Source organism: Polistes canadensis, unplaced genomic scaffold (genome assembly GCF_001313835.1).
Source record: "Polistes canadensis isolate GaletaPanama2010 unplaced genomic scaffold, ASM131383v1 scaffold_4, whole genome shotgun sequence".
Taxonomy (NCBI): Eukaryota; Metazoa; Arthropoda; class Insecta; order Hymenoptera; family Vespidae; genus Polistes; species Polistes canadensis.
In genome coordinates, this window is record NW_014569551.1 from 775,613 (window position 1) to 803,057 (window position 27,445).

At 36.4% G+C, this 27,445-nt stretch overlaps 1 protein-coding gene across 3 annotated transcripts in view; it reads left to right on the top strand.

The window, feature by feature from the left end:
• The window catches only part of LOC106787222 (hemicentin-1), a 300,901-nt gene that overhangs the window by 248,361 nt on the left and 25,095 nt on the right, over positions 1-27,445 (top strand). For all 3 annotated transcript variants that reach the window (XM_014749414.1, XM_014749431.1, XM_014749423.1), the window contains 4 exons: positions 95-261; positions 6,851-6,995; positions 11,229-11,359; positions 26,092-26,251. In XM_014749414.1, coding sequence (XP_014604900.1) covers positions 95-261; positions 6,851-6,995; positions 11,229-11,359; positions 26,092-26,251 — 603 coding nt within the window. The remainder of the gene's footprint in view (positions 1-94; positions 262-6,850; positions 6,996-11,228; positions 11,360-26,091; positions 26,252-27,445) is intronic.

Genomic DNA, 27,445 nt, shown 5'->3' on the forward strand with positions numbered 1-27,445 from the left:
ATTATTGATATCGATATCATATTAAAGATAATACATACATACATACATACATTATCTACATAAATAATCATCTTTTTTTTTAATATATTTTCAGTGAAACCTTTGACTGTGGCCATACGAAGACCCGGTAAGAAAGAAATCGGGAACGAATCATTGCTAGCAGGAAAACGCTATGAGGTAGAATGTGTGACCACCGGTTCAAGGCCACCGGCAGTAATTACATGGTACAAAGGCCGAAGAAGACAGTTGAAGCATACCACGGTAAGGATGAAATGTAGAAATAATATAACCCGAGATTAGAAGTTTCGACTTATTGGAGAAAAATAGAGAAAGAAGATCTAGACAGAGACAAAGCGGAATACTCTTTTATGCTTTTTCGGGCACCCGCGAGACGTCGCATCGTATATCTTTTGTCTGCGATTGCAAAAGTTACTTTTTGCACGTTTTCATTCTTCCCATATTTTCTATCTCCATTTTTCTCTTTATCATCATTATAGATTTCTTTCTTTTAAACACAGAACAGAACAAAACTACCCTGTAGCATAACTAATTACTTGCAAAACTAAATAACATCTCATGTAACGATAACAATTTATTAAACAATTCGAAAAAAAAAAATTGTTTAAATATCGTTTTTCGATACGTCAAAGCAGGAAGTCGTTAAACTATCGTTACCTCGCGATCCTTCAATTTTTCAATTTCTATTCGAATACTCTGACGTATTTCCAGAATCATATCAAAAAATTAGCGTATATTTACAACCTAAAGGACCGAAAGAAAAAAAAAAGAATTTAAGCTCCATTCTTCTTTTTATTTTTATTCAAGAAACAATTAAAATTTGGCGAATAGAGAATAAAGAAAAGAAGATGATTTCCTAAGGATGAATGGAGAGGGGGTGGGGGTGGAGGTTGATAACAACCTTGCATCCATATTCATCGCGGTGAAAGGTGAATCTCGTTAGTAAATTCCTTCTTCGTGTTTTTAAATAGACAAATAAATGAAAAACAAAGGAATAGTATAGAGGTGTGAGAGAAAGAAAAAAAAAATTAATCGAAAGGGATACAGAGAGAAAAAAAAAAAAAGAGTATCGAGAAGCAACGAACGACACCTTTATAAGTACCTACCATCTGCCATGAAGTATCTTCGGTTACGGGGCGATCCACGTTACGAGACAGGTTGTCCAGTAACGAGGCCATCGATCCTTAACGAGGGCCTCCCATGACCGAGGTTACGCCTTTAGGTGCCGAAGAGATCTCTAGATATAGTGGCAAGAACCGTGGCTGCTTCGATTTTCCAGTGGCACTCCTAAGAATTACGAAGGAAGGAGGACTTGCCGAGAGAAAAAGAAAGAGAAAGGGGAAAGGTTGGGTGGGGTGGTGTGGAGGAAGCGGGGGGAGGCGGAGGGAGGTACCACTCGACACTAAGAGTAAAAGGTACCGAGAGAAGGATGAGGAGAAAGGTCGAAGCGCCCGAGGAAACCGATAACTACAATCCCCCGATCACGGATCTTTCCCCTGGGAGAGATCTTCCAAGAGAAACAGAGTCAAAAGGGATGAGAGAGAGAAAGAGAGAAATGAAGTTAGAGAGAGAGAGACGAATCCAAAGCGTAGGGTGAACACGTGCGCGCGCACACCTTCCTGCACTCTTGAACTACATAGTCAGATAAAGAGAAAGAGAGAGAAAGAGAGAGAAAGAGAGAGAGAGAGGGATAGATATAGAGACAAAGGTAGGACTTGTGAGAGAGAAAGCACTCTTTTCGAACCGATTCGATTCTCCAGCTTCGAGTCGCATTCGATTGTGAAAGGGAATCGAAAGGAACGGCTAGCTTTGAGCTTTCGCGGTGCAACGATTGAATTAAGCGGGCCGCACCTGTCGGATCCAGATGTTTTCATTGGTAGTATGCTAATTGCCAATTAAGCTATGCCATCTCAACCAATCCCATTCTCTTTACACACGCTCACTTTCTGTGCATCCTTAACGAGACTAAACGGGATTTTATACGAACATTTAGCAAATAATTATAAGCGCATGGAAAAGCATTTTCTTTTTTTTTCTTTTTTTTTCTTTTTTTTTCTTTTTTTTTTTTAATTTAGTCAATTTTAAAAACATGTTATTTCGTATGGGAAAACGTATTCATAAGTTTTCACATCGCGAGATAAGAGAAATTAATTTAATTTATTGTAGTTATAAATATAATACTTTCACTTATTAAAAGCTTAATTTCAATTTAAAGATTATGATTGAAATTTGTTTTCACACACCACATCGGAAAGATAACATTCAAAAAAGCATTAGCTTTACCATTAGTTCGTTCCAATCCATCGAAAAATAATTCACAATTGATTAATAAATTTAAGATATGAAATAAAATGAAAGCATTCGTCCAACTTGGCTATCCTTTCAAAATGTCCGGCAGGATAATGCTAGGGCGAACATGGCCGCAAAATCGAGCTTTTATCCTATGGGAATATCCAATGTTATCTCATAATATATGTATCGCAAAGAGCACATTAGCGTTGACTTCCCAAAGGGCTAGCTCGGTAATAGCGGTGAAAGGAAAGCCCACAAATCTTTCCTACGTGTCTGTCAAATGTTTTAAAGAATTTTCCATGGCGTTTAAAAAATTGTAAACAGTTATAAGCGTGCATAAAAATCAATATTTAATTGTAAGTACAATTGTATTTACAATTAAAACAAAATAAGAGAAACGAAATTGTCGTAAAATGTATTTATTGTTATACGTGATTATAAATTGTACTTAATCACGTTCATTAGAAATTCACAATCGTCGTTGACCCTGATCTAATTGTAAGTATTCCACACTTGTATCGTTCTAGTTAGATTCTAACGATCCCAAGGGGGTGGCACATTTATCGATAATCCGAAATTGCAAACGCAACTTCTGAACATCGTTGAGCATATATGTCGAAACTGTCCTCGTTGTTGGCGTTCGTATCGTACTGACGAACGATCCTAATTAATTTCGTGTAGTTCATTAACAATTTTCACGATTGAACGAGTAACGTCGACCAAAGTATCGACCAATCCTACAATATCGAGAAACATTTATGTCATTTACTGTGAACTCGACCGTTCACCATGCATTTTTTATATAATGAAACTAGATACTAGTTAGTAATAATTACGAACGATCGATCTACGCTTAAAGTTATCAACGAGGTTATTGCAAATGGCAATTAAATGGACTAATGAAAATGAAAATGAAAAATGTTAACTACCTACTGGAAACGAGGACAAGGGAAGAAAATAGCTGGATGTTCGATATGTAAAATGCAAATAGGAAGATAAGCGATCGGCGCGAGACATTAACGAACTCTTAACCATTTAGAAGGAGTAAAAACTTAAGGACTCAGCGGGAACGTCGTCGTCGTCGTCGTCGTCGTCGTCGTCGTCGAAGAAGAAGAAGAACACAGACGGCTTGGAACGTTACCGAGTCAGCGTTTAATTCGGCCCGTTAATTTCAAACTACGAACAATTAACGAAGAATCTCGGGCGTTTCGTTCGTGACAGGCAGGACGAGCGACTGATAAGGGCCCAACCGTGTATTTCCAACCGCAGTCTCGTTTTTAGGAATGACGTCGTCGAAGGTGCCGACGTGCCTATTTAAAATTCTCCTTAGCGTTTCTCTTAAGTACGAGATAATAAAATATAAGCCCAGAGTAGGAGCTTTGAGAACGGCACGGGGAAGGGAGGGTCTAAAGAGTGGCTGAAGGGTTCGAAGAGAAAGGGTGCGGTCGACTCGACCGTTGTAGAATTGGTCGCGTCTCAGGGAAGAAAAGGCCTTGGATAGGAGGCGAGGAGAGATATTAACATAAGCAGATCCTGTAACCGACGGATCACGTATACCACTTCTACCGTATTACCATCCTGATTATCCTATAGCCATCCACCTCTGCATCTTCCGTCCTTTCTTCTTCGCTCCTTGTTCTACTATTCTCCCTCACCTGCTGGAGGACACGCACGAAGCTCACAGAGAATGGAGACGCGCGCACAAGACAGAACCACAAAGAGGGAGTAGGTGGAAAAGGGAGAGGGAATGGGAGAGGGAGAGAGAGAGAGAGAAGGGAGAATTTCGAAGAGCGAAGCGAGCTAAATCCGAGGATATAGTAGACAAAGCCGTATTCCTGACTTGAGATAACGAGGATACCATATAGCTATCGTAGAAAATATGATTTTCGGAAATCCGCGGGAACGCGTGCCTCCCTTCTAAGCCACCCTTTAATAATCAACGTTGCTTTATGTAGTCGAGACACCTGCTTCCGCTCCTCTCGTCAACACGACAAAGAAAAAGAAAGAAAAATAATAAGAAGAAAGCAAATTTAACAATGATTGCGATGATTCCGTATATCCATGTTATATTATTATTTTTTGTCATTAAATAAGTCGACGAAAACAATTTGATTTCTTTCGTAGAAAAGGATGAAAGAAAAGGGAGCTAGTACAATTTTCGCGCAGATGTTGCACATAACGGTTGCTTACGAGCTGACTCTCGACCTTAATATAACCAAAATTAACCATAGTGGACGCGGCCGTATATTTTTGTTTTTTCATTCGTGGCAAACCTTCTTCTACCATCTTGCGCCATTGAATTAGTTGTTTTTTATTTTTTTCATTCTTCTCTTTTTCTTACATCCTTATCCTTTCGTTATTCACTCTTACATCTACAACTTGTTACGGCCTTCGAAACGCGTTCCGGATGACTCCCGAAATTGTTATTATTCTTAAATTACGTTCGCTTCGTCGTTGAGGTAATGCCAGAGAGTAGTTCGAGCGGCAACTACAGAAAGTGGAGAATCGAGAAAAATAAAGAAAGTAGGAGCGGGAGAAAAAGAAGGAGAGAGGAGGAGAGAGAGAGAGAAAACGAGTAAAAAGATGCTTTTGTAAAACGAAACCCTCGTAAAACTCGAGTAGGTTAATGCGAAGTGGAGGGTGATACAAGGAAAGAAGGGAAACCAAGTGCAGTAGGAACGAGGCAACGGGTTGAGCGCAATCGGACTTTGAATACGAAATTAAAAATGTCGAGTACAGGCAAAACCGTCGAGTTAAGGACGAAGATCTCGACTTTCGGCGTCACTTTTAACTCCTGACCCGTCTATCTTTCTATCTTTTTATCTTTCTGTTTTCTTCTTTACTCTTCTTGATTACAGAAACATAGTAAAAAACTAATAGCGGTTCGCTGATATCTCGAGTATATTACGAAACGGTTTTAAAAAAATGTCAAAATTACAAAAGAACAAAGTTTTTAAGTTTAAACATTAGTTCCGGTAGCGTTGTCATAAAGGAGACTTCAGTAGATTTATTAACTCGAATTTTCTATGATTTACTTTACAAAGAGTCGTTTGTATTTTAATGAAAATTCTTACTTACTATTAAAGTCACATCGAATTCGCGAATGAACTTTGTACGAAAGTATGTTTACCGTGAATGAATGAAAATATCTCAAAGAATCTTTGATATTGCCACGAACTGTCTCGAGAAATCTCTTTCTTTCTCTTTCTTCTCTTTGACAAAATCATTCACTGATCTTCGAAAACGTTTCTATGTAATTTCATAGATATTCGATAGAGACTTCTGACTTCTAGTTGCAGCTGTTAATAGCGAGCTTTAGCTTCTATACTGAGTAAGAAACACTCTTGTAAGAGAACGGAGTCCGACACCCCGAGCAAGTTCCTTAACAAGATATTCCAGTTGGTAACTGGGACTTCTGCTTGAGCGAAAACGCACACACATCTTCCGTTAACGCGTATCGTGTACTCAGCCTGTCGCCTGCTACTCCTTCGTTTCTCTTGTAACACCTCGGTACTCCTTACCTCCCTTTACTCTTTCACTCTCTCTCTCTCTCTCTCTCTCTCTCTCTTGCACTCCTCATCCCTTATATTCAACAACGAAACCACCGTGTTCAAATTTGGTGTACACATTTGCACGACGACAAACGTTCTACGAATAGATAGATATCAAGAGGTAGAGACTAAATTTATTAAATCTCTTGGTGTACGGATCTACGTATCGACTATTTACATGCTTGTTATAAATTGTACAATTAATTTTGTTTGTTCTCACTAACAATAAGATCTGTTTAACTATTTCCTTAAATATACTTACCCTACGAAATTCATTTATTGATTTATTCATTTCTTTTATGATATATATCTTATTGATAATACAGATTGCATAATACAATTACATTAATCACGTGTACCTAAACGTGTATATGCGAAAACGTTGATAAATGAGTATTAAATAAAAGGTAATAGAGGGAAATAGGGCAAATGCAATTTTCTAGTAAAATGAGTTCATCGAAGTAGAAAAAAATTTTAATGGAAACTCCAAATCCTTACATAAGGTTCATATTCTGTTTAATGGTGCGTTAGCCGCATAAGAGGTTTTATGTATCGTAACGTGGAAAAGCATTTTATGTCTGATAAGCTTTTGTGCTATAAGAAAATACACCGTGGAAACAGCAGGCACTTTTTAAGATTATTTAACAGTTTCTACATATATAAAAAAAAAAAGTAATATCGCTTACAATTATCTTCGATTACGAGAGATCTCATATAGAAGTTGTTCATAATCGAATGGCTAAATCCAATTTAAACGCAACAAATTCATTATTGAGGAAAATGGTCAATTATAAAAATTGTTCTAACGTTTACATCATAAAATATGGTTGCTTCAAGTTTAGAAAATTTAACGACAATGTTTAATTGCATGAATTTATAAAATTGTTTGGTTTAAACAAATTAAAAAGTTGATATTTATGATATTAAATCAAACATATTAGTGATCGCAAAATAGTCAATTTCTTTCACTGCATTTTTATGTTTTATAGGAAGAAAGGTCCGAAAATCGTACTGTTAGCATGGTGGAATTTGAACCTGGTGTCGAAGATCATGGAAAATCAATAACCTGCAGGGCAGAAAATCCAAATGTGACCGGTCTCTTTCTTGAAAAGTCATGGAAGATCGACGTTGTGTGTAAGTATATGATGTTAAAATAAAAATGATAAAGTTAAGATTAAAAATAGATAAATAGCAATGTAAAATAAATTTGACTCTCTATTCACAATTTTATATAACAAATTACGACGTCAATTGCATTAAATAAACGGATAATGTTTATTATACAAAGTTCATTATGTATTCAATTTAAACGAATATTTGATTACTCGTTTGGAAATGATATCAATTTCGATATGGAATATTATTCGAAGTTTTCAATTTAGATCATATGAAAGTAGACGAAACATCGTAAAAATGCAATTTTCGGTATCGTTTATCTCTCGACGACACACATTTCATCTTGATAGATATTATTGGTTCACGCGGACGTCGTAAAGGAGAAATAAAGAAAAAGTTTAGAAACGAAAGAGAAACAAAAGAAAAAGAAAAAGAAAAAGGGGAAAAAGGAAAAGAATAGAAACGGGGTATCAGCCGTTTTCTCATCGGCAATCTCATCCTCATTCTCAACGCGTCACCGAACCGACCGATTTTACGAGCCTCTTTATTTCATGCGTCGGCGTGGTGCGAGAACGGGCGCGCGCGTGCGACTTTGCTACTTTTATTGCACCAATAAAAGGATCTGCGCGAGATTTCTCGCGAGTTACAGCAGAAATTTCAGTGAAGAGAAGAAGAGAACCAACAGTAGTAGCAGTAGCAGTACCAGTACCAGTAGTACCCTTCCTTCTTCCACTTTTTCCAGTCTTATATCGCATTTCCTTAACGCGAGAACCTACTCTATTCCCTAGCGATCTCTCGGTGAAACGTCGTAAAAAGAAACGAGAAAGAAAAGGGAGGTGAAAGCAAAAAATAAAGAACAAGGACGGAGGGGAAGATCTTTCACAAGGGTGACTCGTAAAGTGAAAGGAACCTGTCTATGAATTCGGACGTTCTGATTGATCTACGAGCGACAACTCCATTTCTTCCGGTTTCGATTCCTCCTCCTCCTCCTTCTCCTACTAAGAACCCTCCTCCCCTTCGTCTTATCCTCTCATGCTACTTCGTAATCCTTGCCGAAGCTCCCTTTATGACGTCTCGATTCCAGCTTGATTTTAGAGGCTTGTTACGTAGAAATGGAGATCGGTAACCGATTCGATCGCAAGCTCTCTCTCTTTTTCTCTTTCGACACGGAACCGCCTGACGACTTACTTTTACGAGTTTTACGATTATAACTTTAAATCGATCGGTCGTACGTTAGATACCGAATAAATCGGCACGTTCTTTTCACAAATTTTTTTCTTTCGCGTTATTAATTCCGCTATACCTATCTATCCTATATCACGTTGAACCGTGAACGAATCTGACGCGGGAACAAAAATATGAAGAGAAAAAGGAAAAAATAAATAGGAAAAAAAAAAAAAAAGGAATAAAAGAGAAAGAGAGAGTGAGAGAGAGAGGAAAAAAAACAGGCTTTTACTCCGAAACCAAACCTCCACCCCCGTCCACCTTTTATTTCACTTTCATCTTTGAACGAGGCAAAGTCTCATACCAGGATATCCGCTTATTTCAAATCGAAAATGTTGACGACCGTATAGATGAATACATCCTACAATGAAGAAAGGGAGAATGTCGATGAGAGTACTAGTACAGTCTGTCGCCGCGTTCTCTTTGATCTACCAGCGACAATTTCATTTTTTTCGATCCCGTTTTGGAAGCTCAACTATGTGCATACTTCCTTCTCTACCTCCTGTTCCACCTCCTCTTCCTCTCGACCTTTTGATGAGGCCTCTTCGGCGTAATCTTTCGCTTTGGATCCCATGTCGATCTCTCGATCACTTATTAAACACGAATGACAGCTCATTGGTCTATCGTAACGTTCGAATTGGCAAAGGTTCGAAAGGCGACGCAAAAGAGAGAGAGAAAACGAACCGTCGGGTCCTTTTTGGACCTTTTTTTTTTGTTTTTCTTTTTTTCTTTTTATACGACGACCTTTTTATTTATCATAGCGACGCGCTATATATTTACCTAGCGTGTACATATATATATATATATATATATACATAGGTCCGTTCGCGATACATACATACATACATACAAATACATACATACCGAGTGGCAGCCGTCCCACGTATTTCCTCGTTGGACGCACGTCGATCCCGCCCCTACTTCTACATGGAGGCCAAATTTATCACGCGACTACGTTCATCCGACCTCGTAAACTTTACGTTCCGACTTGTCGAGAGTTATGGCGAGCCTAGCGATGAATATTGAAATGAAGACAGACGTCGGAGAGGTGCAAGGATATGGAAAGAATAATGGCCGTATTCTCCTTCGTGTCAACGATGTCGACAAAAATTTCTATCTTCAAATATTCCAATACCTCCCCATCCGTATTTCCTCTCTCTCTCTCTCTATCTCTCTCTCTATCAAATATATAATTGTTAAATTAATATTTTATCCTCTCGAAAATGAATTCGTTGACTCGATTTTTCTCTTCCTCTTTTTCTGTTTTTTTCTTTTTTTCTCTTTTTTTTCCTTTCTCTTTTTAATTTTCCTTTTGTGTTCTCGTTGCGTCTCGGTTATACTCTACTTGCATTTTTTTGTCAGTTATACCAACGAAAGGAGAAAAGAAAAGGGAACAAAAGACATTGAGGCTCATGATCTGCGAACTAAGAAAAGATATCTGCAGAAATAAGAAGAAGAGAAGGAGAAGGAGAAGAAGAAGAAGAAAAAATGACGTTACGTCACGTTTTCAATTACGTTCGCTTTCCTAAAGCATCCTTCAAATTATACTCGCACGAGAGGTCGTCATTCGGCTTTTCTTCACCGATGTCATTATTCCTGTTGGTAGTAGTCGTGTGGTGGTCCTCTTTTTCCTCGTTGTCGTCGTCGCAGTAGCTCAATTCGCAAAGAACGTGAACGAATGAGAAAAGAATGGTACGAAAGAATGTATTGTGAGTCTGAGCAAAAATTTTGATGGAAGAAGGAAAAGTTTAAAACTAGTAACATAGCTAGAAAATTTACCAGAAAAAAAAACAAAGAGAGAGAAAGAGAAAGAGAGAGAGAGAGAGAGAGAAGGTTCATTGTGTTTGTCAAGCGTCATAGAACGAGAAAGAAGAAAGGAAAGAAAGAAGAAAAAAAAAAAGAGGGAAAGATGGAAAAGATAGCTGAGGTGATCAAGCTAATTAATACTATCTAAATGGAGTAAATGTGCCTGCAGAAAAGATAAGCAATGATGTAGAAAGAAAGTAAAGAAAAGAAAAAAAAAGTAATTCATCGAGATACATGATAAGAACTTAGAAGAGGGAGTAGAAAAAGTAATTGTAAAACAGACACTGAATAAGACACAATATCATTAAAGTAATGAACGACTCCAAATAGAAGATAGGAAGAGTAAGTAAATGAAAGAATGGAGAGTCTATTTTTCTTCGAGTATTCGTAAGAAAGTTCGAATAAATGGCCGGACTCGACAAAAAAAAAAAAAAAGAACAAATCTTCCTATCAGTTTCAGATTATTCTTTACTCAATCATCTTAAATGTACTATCGATAAGATAATAGATTGTAATGCTTCGATATTAATCTGGATAAACAATTAATATATTATTCAAATTAAAAGATAATATGAAATTTTCATTTTATATCTCATCATTATTTCCTTCTAACTATTAATATAAATACAATATAATAAAATACGAATAAGCGTACTATATATACTATTTCGCAGAAAATAAATGGGAACATTGTGAGGAATGAAAAAAAACGAGGATATTTCTTATCGAAAGAAAGAATAGACAAGTCGCACCCGTTCTGCAGGACGAAGAGGACGGACGTGCCCCTTAAGCTGATATCAGGTTGATGAAATTCTACGAGGGTGGAGTCCGCCCAGACGATAAAACGTATCTAAGCCCTTTTATCCTATTCCCTCGCTATGAGGAAAAATAGTAGAAGACGGGCAAGAGGAACACTCCATTTCCTACGTGTCCCATAACAGAAGTTCGAGGGTGTTGCCTGCCATGGCTAGTCATACGACTGCTACTAATTTTCTTTCAACCATATCCTCTATCTCCTTCGTTTTCATTCTTTCTACGAATGAACAACTATTAATCCTTTTTTTATTTCTTTTTTAAGTATACAAATATATAATAGATATTTCTTACAACGAACTTTAAAACGAAATTATTTTCTATTGTGACACAAACAAACAAATTATTTTACTAGCTTACTAGATATTTATGAAAAATGATTCAATTGTATTTTAATTATTTTCACAGATCCACCGATCGTCTCATTAAATCTCGGATCAACCCTTAGTCCGGAGGACATCAAGGAAGGTGACGACGTCTACTTCGAGTGTCATATCAGAGCCAATCCACCTTGGTCGAAGTTAACATGGATACACGACGTAAGAGATATTATAAATTATTTCACTTTGTCATTATATTGTATTCGCGTAGTTACAGAATTTACAATGTTTTCTATTTTGGCCATTTACAATTTTACAATTAAATTCATCTCCTTCTATTCGATAAAACAATTTTGTATGATTATATAGGTATCGATAGTATTTTTATTCAATGTAACTCACATGTATTACAATAGTATCGCATTGCTGTTACGGAAATATGAGAAAAAGATGAATACGACATAACAAATATGAAGCAACATGTCTGGAATATTGGAAACATAGATAAATTTCAGTTTCCCTTCTTTAAAAAACAATCGTTTCCATTAATCTCGTCAAGTTTTACAAGAAACATAAAATACGAACGATCCAAATCGGATAATCTTCTGACAACGAATCGGTCTAATTTATCTTCAAAAAAACATTTATTATAGGGTTTCATTGATCCACGTACACGTCTCACGAAATAAAATATCGCATTCTTTGCGTCGCGACGCGAGCCAGATTTTAACGTCCAATCGATAAAGACAGGTATATACTTTTCTCGATCTATTTCTCATCTAAATCTACGACCCTATCGAAACTTAATTCCAAGCTGTGTATCTTTTTACGCGAGAAATGTATAAATTCCTTTGCAATAATAAATTACAATCGTAAATAATATATAAATGCGTAAAAATATTTTTTTTTTTTATGAATATACACAAGAAGTGACACTTGTGTATTCAAAAATAAATTTGTTAATAATATATGTAGATTGGCACGTGAATCTTACAAAAATCCAATTGATGTGCTGAATTCTACACACACGCAAAATTATTAACAATAAATATTAAAGTATTTGAATATCTAATAAAACGATGCGCATTCAGCGATCTACGTCACAAATTATTTAAAATATTAGATTAATACCACCTTAATTCTTCTAATTGTTACTTTATTATAATTGATTAACTCTTCTGATAATCGTAGCTAATTATAAATGACTTAATCTCTTAAGTACTTCAATGCAATTTCTTTGTCACTTTAGGAACAAAAAAAAGGGAACGAGACTCTCCTGGGATTTGTAAGAAGAATCTTACTTCAAAGTTGTCTCTATGTTAATAATTATTCTAAAAATTGTAAAATATTTTATTAATAATTAGCAGCAAACGTATTCAATAATATCGCATTTTTATAACATCGTTGTTAATAATCAGAGAAAAATTTCTCTCATAAAACGTAAAAAAAAAAAAAGAAATACAATTCTAATTTATCGAGAACAAATTTTCTTGTTCTCTTTCTTTCTTTCACGGATCTTTCTTAAAATTTTATTTCTACTGCTATAGCATACTCTGAAACGAGGCACGTAACGCTAAATGTTAATTTCGATCATGCTATTGCATCGTAAGACATAAGTTTTATGTTGAGATTCGATTTCCCGAGATTCTTGATATTTAAATGTATGTATCATAAAATTTCATGACTACACTGTTTGATAACTTTCTCTAGTACTTCAGATATTACATCTGTGCGAGAGTGTACGAGTTTGATGTGCATGTGTTTACAAGAATAAACGTAAATCGCGAAACTGCAAATTTCGTAGCCTTAGAACCCTTACGAGAGATCTTCGAGAGAAGTGAAGGAATATATAAATAAAGATATATATATATATCTTTATATATGAAAATGAGATAATTCAAGTAGCTACAAATAACAGACATTAGCATAAAGTAAACGTACGAACGAGAAGTTCGATGTGTTAGTCGAATAACGCAAATAACGAGAAAAAATCTCTTAACCGTTTTTCTCCGAGAACTAGAGAGAGAGAAAAAGAAAGAAAGAAAGAAAGAAAGAAAGAAAGAGTGAGACAGTTACTTAACTTAAACCCTTTAAAATGATAACGATAAATCGAGAGCAGCATAATCGTCTCGATTCTCACGGTTACGAGGTCCGTTTGGAAGGTCTCGTTTTAACTCGGAGTGCATTATCGTACTTCTACTTCTTCGTAGCGCTGGAAGTCGTGTCCTACCTTACTTTCTTCCTTCCTTCCTTCCTTCCTTCCTTCCTTCCTTCCTTCCTTCCTTCCTACCTTCTATTCTTCTCTTTTCTCTTTTCCTCCTTTCCATACGCTACGCGACCTTTCGTTGGATATGCGTCGTAGCTTGCGAAGGATGCAGAAAACGGTGAGCGGGTAGCAGCTGCTACTGCGTAAGAGATTTCCGTCGAAATTGCATCTTAAAAATATGATCCGACTTCATTCTGTAGGAGCACCCGGCTGCCATAATCCCGTTGCTTTTCTTCCTCCTCCTTTTTCTTATCCCTCATTCTCTCTCTCTCTCTCTCTCTCACTCTCTCATTTTTTCTCTATCTATCTATATATCTCTATCTCTTGCTCTTATCATCTATATTGCATTCGAGCCACCCCCTCCGCACGTGAATTTCTTGCTTTTTCTTCCCTCTCTGTCTCTCGCTCAGTCATCGGACGCCTAGTTCTCTACCACGAAGGATTTTACCTCAAACTTCTTCGAGCTCGATTTATGCTTAAACCGTAAAACCAGTACGTAAAATTGATCCGAGTAAACCAATGCGATCAACGTGAAAGGAAACGGTCCACGAATCAAACACATCGTCGTATTTACTCGAAACGAATTTACTCCCTCGTCTTTCTATCTTTCATTCCTTCTTTCAAACTTTTTCTTATATTCGATACACTCGTGTGATTTATCACTCGTTAATAATCGCAACGAACGATGATATTTTACAATTGAAGAAGAAAAAAGATAATAGATAAATATGTATAATTGCAGAAAAATTTGTTAGCGAATAATAATATTCGGCACGCGTTAATTTTGAAATAATCTTTATTCGCGGAAAGAGATAGGTATTATTTGTGAAAAATGATATGTTCTTCATAACGCATCGGTTTTATCGGAAAACGATATCAGTCCCGTCTATAGACTATCAAATTTACACCAGTTTAGAATAACACGTATATACGCAACATTGACCCTTTGTCACGCGAATATAATTACGTTTTAACGTTAAAAAGCGTAGACCAATAAGTGAGAGAAAGCAAGCTACCCCCTCCTTTGTATTTGTATTCCAGCAATGTATACGCAACGCGTTGTATAAAAAAGACAAATTGCAGGTGATTCCGATTGAAAGTATGATACCTACGAGAGTTAGTACATACAAATATGAAAATTAATTTTACCTACGGTAGAGAAAATTGATTCGTTATCAAATTATTACTATACCAATGGCAATTTCGCGAATAACCTCGGTAACTAACAATTCTCCGAAATTAATTTAGGACCTATAATGTTACGAAGCTAACTATAATTTTCATTTCGATCAATATACATACAAGCAATAGAGAGTAAAAGAGAATGAGAAAGAGAAAGAGAAAGAGAAAGAGAGAAAGAGAGAAAGAGATCGAGTCGACAACAGCCAACCAAATATTTCCATTAGTTTGATGATAAAAGCAATACTATTGATCATCCTCGATCCTTCTCATTATTATACCAAATCGCTATTAAACTATTCAAATATATACACCATGTTTCGTTTAAAAGGGATATTAGGAAAGACACTGATAATGAAGAACGATCGAAAAAAATACGATATTCCAATTTTTTACGAATTTTTCCCTTTTTACACGGATAAGCGAACGAATAATACTTTAAAATAAATGACCTATTTTGCGTAGACATGATATATATGCATAAAAAATAATATTCCTTTTAAACATCATATTATAATCAGCTAAGGATAGATTCTCACAAATTCGTAGGAAGAGTGAACACTCCCTTAAACTTTTATCTTCCAACCGTACGATCGATCGTTTTATCCATTTTCTCGGTCCAACGAATTTTCCATTACTTTTTCCAAGTATAACGAGTTAAATGTCGTCATTCTAAGGAACGTTTCTCTCTTTAACGGTTGGGTATATTTCGAAGCCCGACACGAATCATTATAAAAACGTCGTCGACTATTCCTAGCGATAATAGCCCTTTGAAGCGTCGATCGTAAAGGTAGGGCGGAGGGGGGAGGGGGTTAAAGAACGAGAATGAGGACGAACGATCGAATAGACAAGGAACGACGTGAGGAGGAGAGTAGGTTTTGGATGAAAGAAGAAATGAAAAAACAAAAAAAGAATAATGGAAAAAAAGAGTAAGGAGAACGAGAGAAAAAGAAAGAGAAAGAAAGTGTGAGAGAAAGTGAGAGAGAAGAAACAGAGTTGTGAAATAAAATGGTATATATCCGAAAGAAAAAGAACGAACGGAGTAGCCGGTTGGATTCGGAAAAAGAGATGCGGAAAAATAGCTATGGAAGGACAAAGAGAAGATACGTTCGTTGGGTGCTATAATGGAGTGCAGTGATTAAGCTGGCCCTAGCCAAGGCATCAATGAGGACAATAGAAAAGTCTCGTAGCCGGGTGAAGCATCGACGAGCCAATCGGAGAAGCAGTTCAAAGGAAAGGACGCGTTAGCTGAAAGGACTCTCTTTACTCTTCATCTTTCTTTCGCAAAGTAGATTGAACGGCAAGACTTTACTGGCGCGCCGGAAGGATTCTATTAATGTCGTTGTCGTTGTCGTTGTCGTCGCGTGTCCAAACGCGAGGGCAAACGAGGGATCTCATTCATTTTTTTCTCTTCTTCCACTTCTTCTTCTTCTTTTTTTTTTTTTTGTTTTAGACCATTTTATCTTTCTCGCTTGACGAGTTAGTTCCTCTAACACCTCCCCCTTCCCGCCCCCACACCGCGTTTCACCGTCATGCAATCGTGCGACGAATTTATTTCGAGAAATTATACGAACACACCTTTAAGTCTTTCGCCCGTAATCCGAAACGTAGAACGAATGACTTCTCGAGGGAATTATAAAGGAAGAAATATTTTTCTATAACGGCGCTTCTCTCTCAAAGTCTCGTCGTCCTCGTCCTCGTCCTCATCCTCGTCCTTGTCCTCGTCCTCGCGACAAAGTTTATCGTAGTTTTTCTCGCTGACAAATAAATCCTAAGCACGTCATAACGCGGAAAGAACTTTTTTTCAAGAATTAACATCTCCTCTCCACCTCACCCAACCCTAACCCACCTCAACCCAACCCACTACGCTTTCTCCGTTCCACCGTCTGACGCATCCGCGGTAACTGTTGCGCCGTAAATTAGCTGCTTAATAATAAGCACGAATTTGTAACAATGCGATTCAGGTAGCTTTGCCGAAATGAAAAATAATCTTTTAAAACGATCGATCGAAATCTCTTTCATTCAAGGTTCGTCATCTTCTTACACTCGGATTACCTCCTTATCAAAGCTCATCTCTTCATCGACGGAAGCATGTTCCAATTTATTTTCTTTTCGAATAACGGAAGAAGAAAGGAGAGAAAAATTCATTGGTAAAGGAATCATAAAGCCAATGTTGTGTTACTTCGCTTTCACGATATTACAGCCAATACGTTTTCTCGCGTTAAGATATCTCTGATATCTCTTCGTGTTGAGGAAGTATCGTTTGCCATTTACCTCATTGTTCTCTATTCTAACCTTACCAGACGTTTCGTGTTACATTTAAAGGTTTTTCACACGGAGTACGTGTTTACGATCATTTAGTCAGTGTTCAACTCAACTCTTTTTGCAAATATTATTTATTCTTAAAGAAAACAGAAATAAAAATACTATACTACGATTTCATACGCAAATCTTATGATATTACTCTTAGTATTCCACTATTTTATATCTTATTTTTGTTTTATTTTTCAATAATACAAACATTTTGAAGATAAAATTTACGAATAGTACATACATAACTGATATGAACCATCGTATTATAGTCTTAGCACAAATCTCCATATACGGATTCTCTCCATTTGTGTTTCTTCGAACTCGACGAGGCTTATTGGTTTTGTAAATCGATTGGTTGATACAAGCCGCGTACCAATGGTAATGGGTTTCATACAATGAATCGGCCGAGTGCATTTCCTTCTCACGCGAGATTCAATCCGACAAGTTTGGCTCTTAATGCGAAATGGAGTTTAAGACGCGAGCTTGGAATAGAAGGGGTGAGTAGTATAGCGCCGCCGGATTCGACAGGCCGTACATCAATCAATTTCACTCCCGACTCGATCAGGCCGCCGTCCTGGAATTCGGATCCGGTTAAGGCGGCTTCCTCGAGGCAAGTCACGAATAACGCTTCGTTTTCCTCAGATTCCGATCTCGAATTTTCGTTAAAAGATTGGACGATTTTACTCGAACGAAAATATCGATCTGCATTTTACGATCACTAATCATATTCAAACAAATTTTTATGACTTTTCGTTTCAATCATAAAATCTTACATTTATAACGTATGTCTCGTACGTTGATCTATCATCTAATTGTAAAATCCTCGATACGCATAATTGTTCATATAGAAAATGAATTATATTCTCGTAAAAACGAATTTAAAAGGACACAATAATTGGACCGTTTATTTTGAAAGTCCATATTCTGTTGTTTCAAGAAAATTAAAGGTTTGCATATTGGTTAATTTAAAAATATTCATTAATTATATCAAATTCAATAATGTTTCTATTAATTTATCGATATGTAATATAATTATATAGATTACTTTTAGGATAATTTAACTAAAATGATGTATATTTATAGGCTGCAAATGGACTTATACCACTTTCAAAATAAACAGTCATATTTAATGACTAAATCATTTGCATTCGCTATAACGAAGGCTTATTTTACTTTAAGATTAATCCTTAAAGTATCCTTTATTTTTTTCTTCCCCTCTCCTTCTCGAAGAAAACCGTCAGAGACGATAAATTTTGCGTTAGTAGCCGAGTGCTGAAGCACGTTTGCGACACGTCCGGCGTAAAGTGAGAAAACGAGAGAGCAGCGAAAAAAAGGTAGAAACAAAAGAAAGTGAACGTTAAGAAGAAGAGGAAAAGAGCCAGGAGAAAATAAAAAGAAAAGGAGAAAGAGAAAAGGAAAAAGAGAAAGAGAGTTAAAAGAGAACAGGTCGGAGAACATAGCGAACTAGAGAACAACCTACTCGAGCAGCATGCTATCTACCTCGGCTCTTTAAAGCTAGGCGCTTTCGAGTTCTTCTCTTATGAGTCTCGAGTACGCCACGATGCCCGTCACATTCACATACGCGTGAATGTATGCACTGGCATATATACGCTCGCGCGAATACATACCACCGTTATACACATATGGACGTTTTATGCCATCATCCACAGTCACACACGCTCGACACGATTCGTTTAACAGCACAGCATATGTGGCTTACGAACCTCCGAGATACGAGTTTCATGAGAAGAAGAATAGCGAAAAGTATGAGATTACGAATGTAGAGCGTTCAAAATGAATGCACGTAGGTGGGGGAGAGAAAGAGTTAAAGGAAAAACAAGATAAAAATAAGTAGAATAAGGAGACGTGAGATTTGAAATTAGATAAATTCTATCACGATAAACCATCACGCGTTTGCTTGATTTAATCATTTTTTCGTACGTGACAGGATCTCGATAAACATCGTCCTACGTTAATTTAACTATTATTTTTGGTACATTTAAACGAAACAGAACGGTATTCGAGTAGATAGTTTTTTAATAAATATACATTAGAAGTTTGAAGAGAAAAAATTTGTTATATGTCATTCAATTACTAAGAGATTACATTATCTCTTCTAGTTAGATTCGTAAATTTAAAGAATATAGATATTAATAACGCGATACATTTGTATCATTTCGCACGATATACTTTTAATCAATGATATACAATTTTGCATTCGATACAATATGTTATATTTGAAAACGTCGAACGCTACTTGTGTTCAATAAAATTTCGTTCTCGTTTTGTTCTTGTTTTTAATTTTATCAAATTTTTGTTTTTCTTTTTGTTACCTAAATCGATTCGTTGGAAGAAAATTGGTATTTCGTATAGTCGATGTAATAAGAAAAGAGATAAGAGCATCGTCTTTTTAGGTCGTCAAAGATTATCGAGCGAGAAATGAAGTAGGCTAGTCAAGAGAACCACCGGACTATGGTGGAAGTCAATGACCGTTTGTCGTAGGAGAAGGAGCGGAATAAAAAGGTTTCTGGTACCTTTGAAGAGAGTAAAATCGCTGAAAGAAGTAAGGAAGGAAGGAAGGAAGGAAGGAAGGAAGGAAGAAACCGTGGCCGCGAGTTGTTGGCAATTTTTCAAGGAATCACTGTGCCGTCTGACCAGATTGAACGCCCTCGGCTCTTTTCTTTCCTTCTCTTTACCCTTCTTCCCCTTTTCTTCCGCCGTCCCTTTTTTCCTCTCATCTGGCTACCGGAAAGGACCGACCCAGAAGAAGGTCCTTCGACCATGTCGAATTCTCAAGGAAGAATGTTAGCATCCGAGCGTGTTCTTGGCTTGAAGGCATCTCTCGCAATGCCAATGCCAGTAGGAGATTCTCCATGATTGAAAATAGAAAGAAAGAGATATGAACAAAATTCGGCGGATCTACGAAACTGGACTAAAGATTATTGTCTCGGTGCGTCTAAAGATTAAATTGACTAGGCAAGGTATTCCTACGTTTTAACCTCGTCGAAACGACAACGTAACTAATATGAAAAATTCCATGATATTCATCGATATATGATTATATTTGTTTATTTTTTTATTCAAACATTGACGGGAATCACTCATTGTTACATAACCAAGAATAAATATTGAAAGATATAGATAATATAAATATAAATAAATAAATTAATTCAAATATATATATATATAAAAAAAAAAAGATGCAAGTAGGGATAAAAAATATCTCGCAAATTAAAGCAAATCCAACCTCCCCATTTCTTTTCGTACGAACAACGAAACATTGTTCTTTTTAATATTACTTTTTAGAATATTAAAGATAAAAAATCTTACGCGTAATGATTTTCAATTCGTTGGCAGATTAAAAAGTAATATAGCCATTTTTTGGGAAAACCCCTAACCTGGACGAAGGGAATGTTTAACAGCTAGTTTATACCATGGTAATGTTCGAGACAATGCAGGGACTATCGTAGAATGGTCCGCTTCTCTCTAAAACCCGTGTATCGCGTATAATTCCACCCTTATTCCAAATCCAGATTATTTTCAAAATGGTTAAGGAACCCTGGTTATTGGGCTTGGTTCCAACCTCCTTCCTTTTTCCAAAAGCTTTTACGTCACGCATACCAGATCGTTCTACTTGTTCGCGATTGCCTCGTCAACTTCAAAAGCAAACATTTACGAGCGCCTTGCGTTTCATACGCAAACGAATTCGATTCGGGACGTGACCCGCATACATCGGTTCGAAACTTCTTTCGGAGTCCTTTTTACATTTACCGTCATCTACGACGTTCTTTTTACCCAGATGCAAAGCTAAAGAAAGAGAGAGAGAGAGAGAGAGAGAGAGAGAGAGAGAGAGAGAGAGAGAACAATCGACTAGATACGAAGTCATCATGGATAAAGGACGATACGAGAAGATGAGAGGAGACGAGAAGAGTAGTGAAGAGACAAGAGGAGTGGTGAGGAGTGGAGAGGAGTAGAGAGGAGATATAAACAAAGTTAGCCAACGATTTTGATCGCTTTACTCGAGTGATACGATTAGAAGCCGCCGCTCGGCGATAGATCCAACGAGAGGATAATAGAGAAAGAGATAGGAAGTGAAGGGCGTTGCCGTGTATCCGCACTTCGTGAATGGATACGACCGAGAAGTTAGTGGATCCCCATTTACGACGCAAACCTCATGAAACCTAATTATAGAAGATGAAGCTTTCGTCGTTCCTCTATCCCTGAAACCGAACGATCAAAGGGACTCGTCTTGCTTTCGACTAAATTTAATAAGGAAATTAAATTAATAACATTAAGTTAGAGTCTCTCTCTCTCTCTCTCTCTCTCTCTCTCACATTTCAATCTTAAACAACTAACAATTAGCATTACGGTCACGAAACATTTCCGAATCGTTTTTCGTTAAACTTTTCTATGCAAACTAGTTGAAATAAAATTCGATTCGTTCCGAGTGTAACTATTACTTTGATAAAAGGGCAAAACAACAGTCACGAAAAGGAATGATAATAAAAGAAACGGATCAAATGGGAGAAGAAAATGGGAAGGGAATGGAAGGGAAGGGGGAAGGGGGAAGGAAGAATCGAGTGAATAGATAGGTAAGGAGAGGAATTTTGAACGTTGGATGTATAGTAGGTTTTTCGGAGAATGACTTACTTAGTCGCAAGAAAAGATAAACGAAAGTCGAGAGCTAACTACACAAAGCTCGCTACTGCTACTTTCCTTCTACTTTGTCGTAACGACAAAGAAAAACTTAGACAGGGATAGGGAAAACGGAGAGAAAAAGAGAAAAATAGAGAGAGAGAGAGGGAGAGGAAGAAAGAGTTGGAAGGGAGGAGATCTTAGGAGTCTGACTAACTGGATAGAGAAGGACCAGCTGGAACGAAAGAAAACTTCAAACTTTTGCCTCTCACGATGAAGAAGAAGAAGAAGAAGAAGAAGAAGGTAGAAAGCGTGAAGGAACCGTTAGGTTGCCATTTCTGACGAAGACTTCGGATTCTTCAACGTGGAAAAATGGTTAGCCGTTCCTAAATGCTGGACACTCTTCTTTTGTACAACAGCATTGTTCCAGTTAAAAGAAGGCAAGCAACGAAAATCGATGCTACTATGGCGTGTAGATAAAAATCGAATGTGAAAGATAATCAAAATGAACGATATCACCATCGATGATATTGGCTTATCGTTTACAGTAACGAAAAATAAGGAAAGAAAGAAAAACAATAACGTCTGCGGTCAGAAAAAAAATAAAATAAATAAGAGTAAGTAGACGGCCGCGTTAAATTTTGCCATATTTCCTAACGAGGTATAATGCTTAGCGGTTCCTTACTTCCTAGTTTCATCCCTTTTGCTCCCAGGTTCGAAGTAAATCGAAGATAAACCCCAGGATTTAACCAAGGCTTAACCTATGCTAAGCGTGCTAACTCTCCTTACCTAGCTGGACCACATGAAACTACGCTTGCATAGATTACAATGTACTTTAATTGAGTTAGCATGTTAATGGCTGAAAACATCTATCCGGTTACTTTCATCATCGTCAAGCATATATTATATACATATATATATATGGTATACATATAGCTTCTTTTTTTGTCTTATTTATTTTAGTAATTTTTTCTCCTATTAAATTAACGCTATAAATAATTGCACACACACCTTAAACATAGAACCATCATTTTCATTACCGATTTTGGTCAGACCGTGCCTTCCGTACTCCTAGTCAAGACAAATAATGACTCGTACTATGGGGGGGCTTTATTTTCGGATCAAATAATTAATATAAGTTAATCGAGGAAAGACCGTTAACAAATCGTTTCTTATACATCAGTCTATCCCCTACCTACAATTATTTCACTGCGCGAATCAAGCTTCCGTTTCTTCTCCCCTTCTCTTGCGATCATTTAATCACGCGCAAGTAATTAAGTACTTTCCCATTAAGAAATTCTACAAGCACAGAAATTCGAGAAGGAATATCCAACGTATATACGCCGGGCATGAATTAAAAAAAATAAAAAAAAATTATATACAACGATCGCGAATGAATTTCCCCTATTTCTTTTTCCTCGCAATTTCTTTACAAAATGAAGAAATAAAAAAAGACGAAGACGAAGACGAAAAAGTAAAACGAACGAGATAAAATAAGAAAGAGAGAGAGAGAAAAAAAAAAAGAAGGAAAAATAATCGAAAGGAAGTAGTGGGAAGAGACAAAAAAAATATTCGGAGAACTCTCTGCAGTTTCTCTCAACATTCAAATAGCCTCGTTTCAAATCGATTTCGAATTATCTTCGAAGAACGGATTCCAATGGGACAGAAGAAAAGAGAGTATGCTGGTGTAATGGGGGATACGACTGTAAGGTAAAGAGATATACCTAAGGAGGAAAGGAAAAGAGATGGGGAAAGAGGTCTCAATAAAAAACAAAACAACAAAAGCTAACCTCTCACCGAAGCGTACTGAGAAAACGACTTATAACGAAAGACAAAGAAGGAAATTTCCGAATAACGATCTTCACCCAATCCCATATGTATCATATATCTAACCAACAACGTCCAATACATCTGTAGTTATAACTCAAGGATACTTATCGTGCAACGTTAATTAACGAAACAGCCTTGACTATATTTTTAGCGGTATTATCTATTATATTTCGTAATTCTGGCATCGCGAGAGAATGATTTACGATAATTGCACGAAATGAGGGATCAACTCACCGATGACCATGAACTATATAATTTTTGTCTGTAGATTTAAAGAGATATTTAGAATGTTGATCTTACGAAGATTATCGAATCGAATTGGGGATGACATAATCTATTATGGATGATTATTCGATCGATACCTATCGTTATTCCGTTTGAAAATATGTTCACGTTTTTGATGGCGAATTAGCAAGTATAGGAAGATAGAAATCGACATAATCGTAATAAACCATAATGAAATCTCAATCTGCCGATCCTCCGTTTAACTTGATTAAACACTATGCAGAGTTTAATAACATATATGAGGAAGTACAAATCGACTTCACATATGTATTTGACCGATACGATCTAATTATTCAAACACAGGTTACTACTCTTCATGTATTCCCGACGTGGTCAATATTGACACTAAGTTTGAAATATCTATTCTGTTAACGCTTGAAAGAAGCAATGTAAAAAACGATAATGCAAAGCTATCCTATCTAACTGGAAAAAGCTGAGAATATATGAACAAACGATGTATTGCGTCTATGTGTTATTTCATTCTGTAATATTTCTATCAAATTCCCTACATTCATTCGACTTGATGATTAAAGCGAATAGTGTATAGATAACGGCTAATGAAATCCGTGTTTTCTACCCATGACCTCAATTCTTTTTGTCTAGATCTAACAAAGCGAATCCACTATTTTGAATATTGGTTATTCAGGGTCCTTCAAAATTGAGAGCTCGTTATATACGCCATTAATTTATTCATCGATCGATTTTAAAGATGGGAATATCTGTAATTACGTAACCAACAAACATACTTCAATTAATGTAAATAAAAAATAAAAATCATTTTCGAAATGAAATGCATTGTAACCAGCATTGTTTTCGGTATTAATTGTCAAGAACATTAGATGTTTCTTTTTGAATATCCTGAAAGAAATGGTATAAAGATAATACAACGGACGATTTATTAAAAAAATGTCGAGAGTATTTAAATACTATGATAAATTTTTGAAACAACGTGAATATTATTTGTCCTGAAATATTCTTACAACAATTGTGGTTGAGCGTCAACAGTCGAGAAAGAGTACTTTAGTATTTCTTTGTTCTCTTGTTGTATACTTACTCGGAAGTTGGAAGATGTTTAATTAGTTGGTAATAAGCACAACGAGACGATTAAATATCATTTTATTTTTTGTATAGAAATAAAGTATCGTCGCTGTTAAGCATATTTCAAATAAAAAAGAAAACAAACAAATCTTTCTATAATATCATACAATTGTTCATATTTCCGAATGTTTTCGGATATTACGCCATCGGTAAAATTACATTAGAGTTATAAATAACGACAATTGAAAGATATTTTCTAGATTATAATTATTGCCGTCCTCGAATAGAGTAGTTTTCAAATAATAGTCATCTGGCAATATCCATCGAAGTACCTTCGCGCATAAGCTCGCAGTAAAGACAAGAACAGCGGTATCTTTTATCATGAAAGTTATCGAGCCACATATTTCGGTAGAAATGTCCACTTCGCGGGTAATGTGCTCGCAATAAAAGGAGAAGCAATATTCTTTCCACGTCGACCGTCTGACAGTAGGGAAGGATATATAATACATTATTATACGTTACGCATAGACGTAACTCGAATAATAAATTGCAACGCTTAATATCTTCTTTACGAACTATCGCTCGCAGGTTATAACGGGCTTTCGTCGATTATAACAGCTGCCTTCGAAGGAACGAACACTTTTAATACAGACAAGCATGACTTTACGACGTTTATATGACGTTTCGTGAAGAATGAACTTTCTTTTTTAAATAAAACGAATAACAACAACAAAAATGTCTTCTTTTTTAAGCCATTCATTGACTTTGAATGAATGCAATTTGTTTTATCTTCGATTTATTTGTCATTCGAATAAGCCTAGTTTTCCTTTTTCCTTAAAACCAGTTTCAAGAAGAAATCCTTGCAAGAAATTTATCAATGTTTTCATACGTAAGTACGTAGGAAGGTAGAAGAACACGCGCATTATTGTGTAACAAGAAAATTTCGTACAACGTCGTATCCTCGAGATGACGCATTTAGTAACACGCTTTTCTCTTTATCTTGCATACCGAGATACCGACTCGGCAGTAAACGAAAGAGCAATAAATTGTCTTGGAGTAAAAAAAAAATTCTACTTGCAACAAGGATAACTCTGGTATCTTATAGGTAGAACCGGTTATCTCTAATTTGTCGCAAAATTAGAAAGTAACGAGCGATGAAATTGCGATTTCAAGCTCTGCAACTTTAAAGCAAAGAAAACACAGGATGGAAAAGCACAGAGAGATACAGCAACAGCAAAGTTGAAATAGAGAGAAAGAGAAGGAAAGCTTTTATTTCTTTACCTTTTGTCAGAGATGCGTGCACGTTATCGTCCTTGAAAATTACGTCAGAACATAATGCTCTCCTTGTACGACCAATTGTTATAATATAATACATCCAAGTTATGTTGTCTGTTGCATGTTATAGAACCAGATCCTGGCGCACAATACATCGGCAAGAATCATTTGGTCGAATCAGAGCCTCGTCCTGCAGAGCGTCACAAGGAGCAGTGCAGGTCGTTACATTTGTGCAGCAACAAATGACCTTAACGAAACGAGAAGCGAGCCTCTACACTTTCGCGTTAAATGTGAGTTATTTATTTTAATATCAATCGAAAATCTCGAACACTTTCTCGTCAGGAGTAAATCACTCCAAATCTTGTTGAACGCGAATCACAGTTTTCTAGACGATTCCACTATTTACATTTCATTGATATAACCAACGGAAAGATCGTACTTTTCGATACATGTATTTCAACCCATATATACGTAGACACGAGAGATCGCGAAACCTTGAGGATCTCAACGGACTTGAATATTTCACGAGTGCTTAGCATCGAATACATTTTTAATACCCAATTCCCAGGTTATGGCGTAGCGTCGACGGGGTCAACTACCGAGCTCTAATAACTTGGAAGAAAAATACAGATTCTTTTTACCAAGAAAGAACTTTTTTTCTTTTTTTATTATCGAGCTCATTACTAACAAAGTAACTAAGATATATAGTACTAGTAGACGAATACTTTTCAACTTTTTTATCGAGAACTTCATTACATTCCAAATATTCTTTCTTTATACCTTTTGATCCAAATCTCGATCATTAATATCTACTTAACAATGAATTTCTAATGAGACCATAAAAATCAATAAAACGAGCACCGATAAACAACAATCTTACGAGGATCTCTAAATTCAAAGATTTCATCGTTTCTAAATTTTACTTTTCCAATGTAATAACGGCACCCAACATTTACGCCGCCAGCGGCCACATTATAAATGAGATCTTGCACCCTTGGGATTAATATGATGGATAAATTATGGTCGCATACCGAAGAAATCTGTCATCGAGCGTTAATAAATTTTGTCGCTAGTTATAAATTCTCCTTCCTCCATCCGCAATGCTCCCGATGATTTATTAGGACGAGTATTCTGCAGGTATACCTGAAAATATATGTACAGCAAAGATCACCAAACATTTTCTAAATAAAAGAACAACTTTCGTCGTAAAATATACATGCAAAGCCTTAGGTGCGAGAAATGAATTGTTTGAGTTGGTTATGTCGTTCGTCCTGTCATTAATAGTACGAGAAAACGAATTTAACGATTCGAGTGAAAGTGAAACGATATCTCTGTACGCTTTCGTTATTTTAATTGTTTGCTAAATTGGTATTCATTAATTAGTTGCTGCTTGTAAATATCCAATTAACGTTCGTGTCGATATATCGTATATCGATTAAATGTTAACCAATCTATTTATGACGTTAATTATTACACAATTTTAT